At 35.6% G+C, this 7,991-nt stretch overlaps 2 protein-coding genes across 2 annotated transcripts; both read left to right on the forward strand.

The window, feature by feature from the left end:
• Positions 1-1,728: 1,728 nt before the first annotated feature.
• Positions 1,729-5,144, forward strand: LOC110102643 (protein Dr1 homolog). The gene is made up of 4 exons (XM_020831075.2): positions 1,729-1,885; positions 3,359-3,453; positions 4,521-4,589; positions 4,664-5,144. Exons 1-4 carry the CDS (start codon positions 1,801-1,803, stop codon positions 4,835-4,837), a joined length of 423 nt encoding a protein of 140 aa, XP_020686734.1. The 5' UTR covers positions 1,729-1,800; the 3' UTR covers positions 4,838-5,144.
• Positions 5,145-6,168: 1,024 nt separating this feature from the next.
• On the forward strand, positions 6,169-7,377 carry LOC110102650 (nudix hydrolase 1). Its single transcript, XM_020831086.2, has 2 exons — positions 6,169-6,385; positions 7,022-7,377. Exons 1-2 carry the CDS (start codon positions 6,235-6,237, stop codon positions 7,327-7,329), a joined length of 459 nt encoding a protein of 152 aa, XP_020686745.1. The 5' UTR covers positions 6,169-6,234; the 3' UTR covers positions 7,330-7,377.
• Positions 7,378-7,991: the final 614 nt, after the last annotated feature.

Raw genomic sequence — 7,991 nt, forward strand, 5'->3', positions numbered from 1 at the left:
TGCCCTCCTATATCTCTCCTTGTCAATGGCTCCAAAGTCAAATCACAATAATTTACTCCTCTCCACGCTCTCTTTATTTTTGACAAGGATCATAGGCCTAAAAGGCTTGGAAGCAATCAAGAGCAACCAAACTTGACTTTAGAGGCTCCAGGTTATCTAAAATTCGCCCCAAAGATAATAATTGGCTGTGATTTATTAGAGAGGAATTTCAGCAGCAATAAGAAGAAGAGGAGGAGGAGAATCAGTTATGAACTTCTCCCTGATTCCCAGCTACTATTATATCTAGGATTCTTGGTTCAGTTGACATGCCCATGTTTATTTGACTCCTTGCGTTTTGAATCAATGAATAAGGCGTGGAGAGAGAGCGGTAGAAGCTAGGAATTGATATAGAGAAGGGGTAGCTACCTCACTCAAAACTAACTTTGGGTTGCGGCAAGATAGATGTGGGAGGAAAAAGATGTTTGAGACCAAGATGATACAACAGGAATGACATGAAGGCCATGGTTTTAATCATGAAAAAGGTCTATTTACAATGTAGAGGAAGCTTACAGACATAACTATTTCCTTGGACCCTCCATTGGTAGGATCTTCATGCATGGTATTTGCGTCAAATACCATGAGTCATCATTTGCTTCTCATAAGCCTTTGCATTCCCTGATGATAGTCTTTAAAGGGAATGAAGGATGAGCACCATATGGGAAATGCTTGGCAAAGGAAGATTCATTGGATATTAATCTATTGCCATTATTTGCTATTTCATTTATGTCTACCCTTTCAAATGCGTTCCTTCTCTCTCCTTAGCTTTAATCATGGGAAGTTTAGGGGATATTATTGCTACCCTCTTATATTTCTCAAGCTGCCGGATGATTGACACAAGTTATTGCATCATGTAGTTTTCAAAGAGCTTTGAGACATGACTGTCTTATGTTTTTTTGAATGGAAGTACGCTTTTATTTTCTCCATATCATTAGACTTTTATTAGCCAAGATAAAAGAAAGTGTCTGCTTGTTGTGCACTGGATCCAACTTTGAAAAAAAAAATAAATAAAGAATTTGATCTTGTGGTCTAGTTAAAAGGAGAAAACAAAAAAGGGAGGATTGTGTAGCTTCCTTGCCCCTCTACAAGTGGATCGTCCCAGTGCCCTATGTCTATATTAGTACCCTATGTCTATATTAGTAATTTGAAATTTGCTGTTTATTATTTGATGGTGTTTATGCTATATTTTGTATGCAGAATTTTGTGAGTGATTGTTGTCCACAATTCTTGTAAGGGATTTTAGCAGCATCTAGGATTTGGGAGAGAAGGTCCTCCTCTCGAAAGAGGGTCATTGTATCTTGTTTTTGCATATTTCTTGGTTTATCAATAAAATTTTTTTGTTGTTTGTTAAATTTTTCATTGTTCATTGGCTATTGTTGATACCGAGGCGTATTAGGTTCCTTTGAATTTTTGATTGCGTAGCAAAGCGAATATTTTCATTTTCTTTGGTGGGAAATATGTGCCTTTGAAATTAGTGATAGAATTTCAAGTTTCAACCCATTATGCCTAGTGGTGCCTCAATGTGTGAGAGTTCTCCTATATTTACATATTTAAAAGCCTTTGTATCTGCACATTTTTGCAGGGAAATATTAATGAAAACAGCTTTCTTTTCTGTTTTGAAAAATATGTTATGCCAAAGTTATCTGGTCATTCAAGCATGGTCCTATTTGTGTAACATAATGGTGTAAAATATGTGAGCATCTGAATATTATTTTGTTTGTAGATAAGATTTCTTATGTAGAATTTACACTATTTTCAGCAACTATGTTCAAAATAATTAAAGAGATGCTTCCACCTGATGTCCGTGTGGCAAGGGATACTCAAGATCTTCTTGTTGAATGTTGTGTTGGTAAGAATCCATCTCTGAAATCTAATATTTATTTGCTAGTTGCTACAAATTTAGTTCTATCCTTTATCAAGCTTTATCATGATTTGGCTGTTCATGCATCTATTTAAGTTCAGTCATTTTTTACTGGAACGCATTTATTATTTGCTTATACATTTAGGTTTCATTTGGGATGACTTTGTTTCTATTCTTGAAGTATTTTTGTACTAGAAAGTTGCTTTAAGAAGCAAAAAAAAAAGCCACATCAAACAAAGCCTTAATCAAATATCAAAACTTATAGCTGTTTTTGATGAATTTTTATTCTGTTTTATTCCACCCGTTATATTGTATTTATGATTTCACTCGTGGTCTAGTAACTTAGCAGGAAATCTTCCCTATGAGTAATTGTTTATTCCACCCGTTATATTGTTTTGGTTCCAAGCAAATTTTGGTAACTTGATCAGACATTGAACATAAAATAGGAAAGGTTCGAAATTCAAAGTTTCAATCATGATGATATAATAAATATTAAAAAATATAGAATAATGATGCAATTAATTGCAATGTATATTACTGAAATATAAAATAATATTACATTTTAGTTCCATCTCTTGATTATACGTACTAATCAAATGACCAAATGACTAAATTTTTGCTAGAATTAGAGTTTTATACCATCAAATTTATTATGAATGAGATTACTAACCTGTTTTGCTATCTTGGTCTTGAAATTTTTTCAAAAATGAATGAAATGAAGTTCCTGTTGGTCAATGTTATGAGCCATTTTTTCTAGTTATTTCTGATTGTCCATAGTCGGCTCATGGTTTGACCAGATGTACTTGCAGGTTTGGTCCTATTCTGTGAACCTTGATTCATATCCATCTTAAATTTTGAAGATTATGGCTTTTAGACTGCTACAAGCTTCCTTCATATAAAAATTAGTGATAATATCTTGAAAAGAAACCCTCTAAAATTCTTCTGAGAGGTTCGCTTTTGCCGAGCATTTCCCATTGCTACTAGCCTGAAAAACTTTCTTGTCTGACATTTGGGTTGTTTTAGGCTTTATTTGGGACGGCTTTTTTACTGTTTCTTAAAGCAGCTTTTTAGTACAAAAATTTAAATTTTTGTACTAGAAAGCCACTTCAAGAAGCAGGAAGAAAGCAGTCCCAAAAGAAGCCTTAGTCGGATGCTAAATATATCTTTTTGTCTTTGACAGTTATTTAGCCAACCAAATTCATGGCTGCTATCTGATGCTCTGTTCTTCTGACAGTTTAAATGGCCCTTCTTTCATACTTCTGTTCTTTTGTTGTTTGAATTATATAAGAATCAGAAAATTTTAACGCTTTTCCATTTTGACATTTCTTTAAAAGAATGACCTATAGTTTCTCTAAGATTTATCATCATTATCATTAACCACAACCCCAACTATTTGGGTTGTCCTAAATTTTTTTCCTGCTGATCTAATATTACTTTGTTCAACTTTTTTTTCCTTCTCAGAATTCATCAATCTTGTATCATCGGAGGCCAATGATGTCTGTAATCGAGAGGACAAAAGGACAATTGCTCCAGAACATGTTCTAAAGGCTTTAGAGGTTGATCTCTCGCACTTTTCCTTGGTATACTTGATGCAACTCTCATCAGTAAATGGTCTAGATAGTTTTTGATCAAATCGGAAGGATTAGTGAAAGAAGATATAGCAGATTAGAAAGGAATTTAAGAAGAATTGAAAGTTCAACAAAATTTAGCGACTGATTGTCCACACACTTCCAATAAGAATATGGCCAAAGACCACTTAAGGACTCTCAAGCTATCTCGATATGGGAAAAGCTAGAAACAAGAAGTATTTGGTGCTAGATCGTTTACATTATTATTTGAAGCTAATAAGTAGAAATCTTCATCATATCAGATCTATGAATAGTCATTCTTCAATTATTCCTATTTAGTATTCCATGTTTTGTAAATTTTTTTTCTTTGATAAATTCATATTTGTTCTAAATCCATACATTTTTTGTTAAAATTAAAGATAAGTTTGACTAAACCACGATGGATTCACGATTAAGATATGTGATTGCCTGAGATGCTTGATGCTAAAGGAAACTTTGTTTTATTTTTATTTTTTTGCTTGTTTTGTTTTTCCAGTGGCTCGACATTGTTCCTTGACAACAATGCTGAGAAGTTTGACAAGTAATATTATATGAACCTCAAAGGCGACATAAGTTGTAACTATACTTGTCAATAGTGCAAAATAGTCGCACTATAGCTTATATCGTATTTTGCCACATCCCTTGCTCATTTTTTATAGCAAGGATTGTTGTTGTTGTTGCCTATTTGTGGCTGAAATTTGATTAATAGAGACCATGAGAATGAGTGCTTAGCAGGAAAATTTGAAGTTGAGACAGATAAAGGGAAAAAATTGGTGTTTAGTGAAGTTGAATTGTGTCCCTGAAAATACTACAATATTTGAGATCAGCCTAAAGGAAAATAAAATGAATCTTTATCTAGACCTAACACACTTGTATATAACCATGAAAATGATGAGGATGATGATGATGATGATGCTCGTCTTTACTTGGTTTATTAATATCAATCAATTAAAAACATAGATGTCTCAGCGAGACCTTTTTAGTCAGTCCATTCTAACTGTAGGTGATGATAACAGGTTCTTGGCTTTGGGGAATACATTGAAGAAGTAGCTGCTGCGTATGAACAACATAAGCTCGAGACACTGGTGCACATCTCATCTTCTGAAATTTCTATAATAAATATCAGTGAGTTTTCATATTTATCCTTCTATAATCTCAGGATTCTCCCAAGGGTGTTAGGTTCAGTGGAATAGAGATGACAGAAGAGGAAGCTGCAGCAGAGCAACAGAGAATGTTTGCAGAGGCTCGAGCTCGAATGAACAACGGTGTTGCCCCGCAAAAGGAGCCCGAACCTGATCGCAGCTTCGACAGCCAGAACGTCGATCATGTATAGCTAACAAATACACCCCTTCTTCCATGTCCTACAGGTTAGGCAACTGGAAGATTATGACTATATTCTGTTAATGTAGATACTAGATAGTGGTAAATACATCAGCAAGTGCAATGATCAACCCAACACTAATAGCATTGGCAATTACGCTTAACATACTTAACATGCTAGAACTGGCTGTAAGTTCATCTCCTTGTGCTTATTTGTTTTGGCATTTGTCAAGATTCAGGAATCTATACTATTTTTATTGCCTTCAGTATTGTTTTTTTTGTCAGATTCAATTCAGTAATTTATATACTGCTTGGTGTAATTTTGTTTGTTTGTAAGGAGCTCAGTTTTTCCAGCATTCATATCACTCTTTTTGTGCAACATACACAAAATTTAACCCAAAAACTCCCCTGCATTCCAGTTTTTTGCAACGTATGCAGATCAATGATAGGTGAATATGAAGGATTTACATAAAATATATCTTGCATCTCAAATGAATGGTGATGGTGATGTTGACGATGTTAGGGTTTAAAGCCTCTATAGATGGTAGAATTATTATGTGCGGATGCCGAACGCTGTCCGAAGACCAATTAGAATTCGCCAAGCTATCCCTAACTCGGTACCCAGCTCGGTACTGCTGACATGGCGCATTATGGTTGGTCTACGGATAGTCGTCCGCACAGAGTAATATCTGTCATGCCATCTGTTTTGGATTGTTGAGATTGAATCCAGTAATCATGATCTGAATCACTCTCATTTTGCTGGATCAAAAATCCAATTTTATGCATCTTGTAGAGCACAGATGCAGTTATGACTGCAACTGTGGATGATATGATCCCTCTCTATTCATGCCCCATGACTTATTTAAAATAAATTAACTTATGATAAGGAACTTTTATTTGGTCCGGTCAACTGACGTAGCTCTACGTTCGGACGCTAGTAAAATAGTGTCATATGTTCTCACTATTTATCGCACGGCCCGACAATCCCGACCGAGAACGGAGACGGGATTGTTATGTTCGTGTGTTGCTAGGTATTGCTCGGTATTGGCCGATTTTGCTCGGCAATAACGAGAAATACCATTCTGTGAAATCAATACATATAAAAACTCAGTATTGCTCGGTATTGCTCTTCGCAGAGTGATATTTTTCATTATTGTCAAGCAATACCTAGCAATACGCGAACATAGCAATCCCGGGTCAAGTCGTCGGGTCGCGCGGATTCAGCAAGACCACGTGGTGATATATTATTGACATCCGAATGTAGAGGTACGTCAGGTCGCCTACCTAATAATTGTTCGATGATAAGAATATAATACCCTTTCTCTCTTCTCCGCGGGTTATCAGAACTGTATCCCTCGCTAAAAGTATCTCGGCCCAATTCCCAAAACCCTACTCTCTAAAGTTCAGAAAATGGAAAATGGCAACCGCATCTGTGGCGATCGGCGTCCTCAGGTAGGCGTCGCCGTTTTCCTTCTCAAATCCTCCTCCATTCTCCTCGGCCGTCGCCTCTCCTCCGTCGGCTACGGCACCTTCGCCCTCCCCGGCGGCCGCCTTGAATTCGGTATTTCCCTTCACTTAGTTCCTCCAATGTCGTGCTTGCTCGATCGGAGCTCAGACCCTATCTGGCTCAACTAAGATTTATTACTTCCTCCTCCAACCCAAATTTAATTAATCTTGAGAGATTTAAACTTGCAAATAATTTCAGCATGATTGCTAAACTTCGTTGTGTCTGATTGTTTGTTTCAATATTTATTTCTTTAAAGAAAAAAAATCGATCAAATACGTTAAAAATGGTGGGATTTAATAAGCCTTGGATGTAATCAGCATCGGCTTAAAGCCAGATTTATTAAATTTTTTTTGTTTCAAATTTTTAAAAAAAATTTTTGGTTGGAGAAAACCTAAGCACCACTTAAAGCCTGTCTAAAATATGATACAAAACAACACCTCAATTTGAATTATCATTCAATATTTCTATTTTCCTTTAATTTTTTGTTATTTAAAAAAAATTATGGTGATAAGCAATAGTTCATAGCCAAATTTATTAGTTGGATAATTAGTTTAAAAAATCATAAAATTTTATAATATCACTACATGCTTTAAAAAATCTATAATATGTTTGCATTCAATTGATAATCAGAAGTTTATAAATTTATTTGAATAAAAATTTAATTTAGAAAAATACAAAATTTAATCGCAGGAGAGAGCTTTGAAGAGTGCGCGAGGAGGGAGGTGAAGGAGGAGACGGGGATAGATGTGGCCCGGGTCGAGATCTTAACGGTTGTGAACATGGTGGCGTTGGACGGCCCGAATCCGACCCATTTTGTTACCATGATTGTTCGGGCTGAGATGGCGGATTTGGGCCAGAGCCCTACCAATATGGAGCCCGATAAGTGTGCTGGGTGGGCTTGGTATGAGTGGGCCCAACTTCCCCAACCCTTGTTCGGGCCACTTGAGGATCTTGTGAAGGGAGGCTTTAACCCGTTTGTAGCTTCTCGATTAATGTAGAATTAGCTGTGATTATTGATTAATAAGGCTTATTTTCTTGATTTAGCATTCGTTTGGGATAGATTTTGGTAATGCTTTTTCATTGTTTTTATAAATTTTTGTATTAAAAACTGCTTTAGAAAGCAGCAAGAAAGTTGTCGCAAACGCTCCTATTATATAATTTTCTTTGGAAAATGCAATCAATGAAAATAGAAATTTCAATCATAAGCTTCTAAGTGAGAGAGAGAGAGAGCGAGCAGCTTTAAAGATATAGAGAAAACTGTTTCTAAGAGAGAAGTTTGTTAGAGAGGAGAAATTATTGTGTGCAGAGTTTGGACTGGGAGAACCGTCTAGATTTGATGTGTATTTGTAAATATTTAGTTAATACTCAATTGTGAGTATTGTTGAGTATTTTTTGAGTATATGCTGATTTGTTGTGTATTTATTGAGTATTTGTTAAGTATTACAAATACTCGATAAATACGTTGCATTCCAGACTGTTCTTTTCGTCTGGACTCTGCACGAAATAATTTATTGTTAGAGAGAGGCTTCTAAGTGAAGAAGAGAGCCTTCTAAATGAAAGAAAAAGGTCTAAGATATGATGTTGCGTTTATTTGCATTTATGATCATTTTTTTTTAATGACTGCCTCAATGAGAGTTTAGTCTTTATTAGGAGCTATATG

Source organism: Dendrobium catenatum, unplaced genomic scaffold (assembly GCF_001605985.2).
Source record: "Dendrobium catenatum unplaced genomic scaffold, ASM160598v2 fragScaff_scaffold_1608, whole genome shotgun sequence".
Taxonomy (NCBI): Eukaryota; Viridiplantae; Streptophyta; class Magnoliopsida; order Asparagales; family Orchidaceae; genus Dendrobium; species Dendrobium catenatum.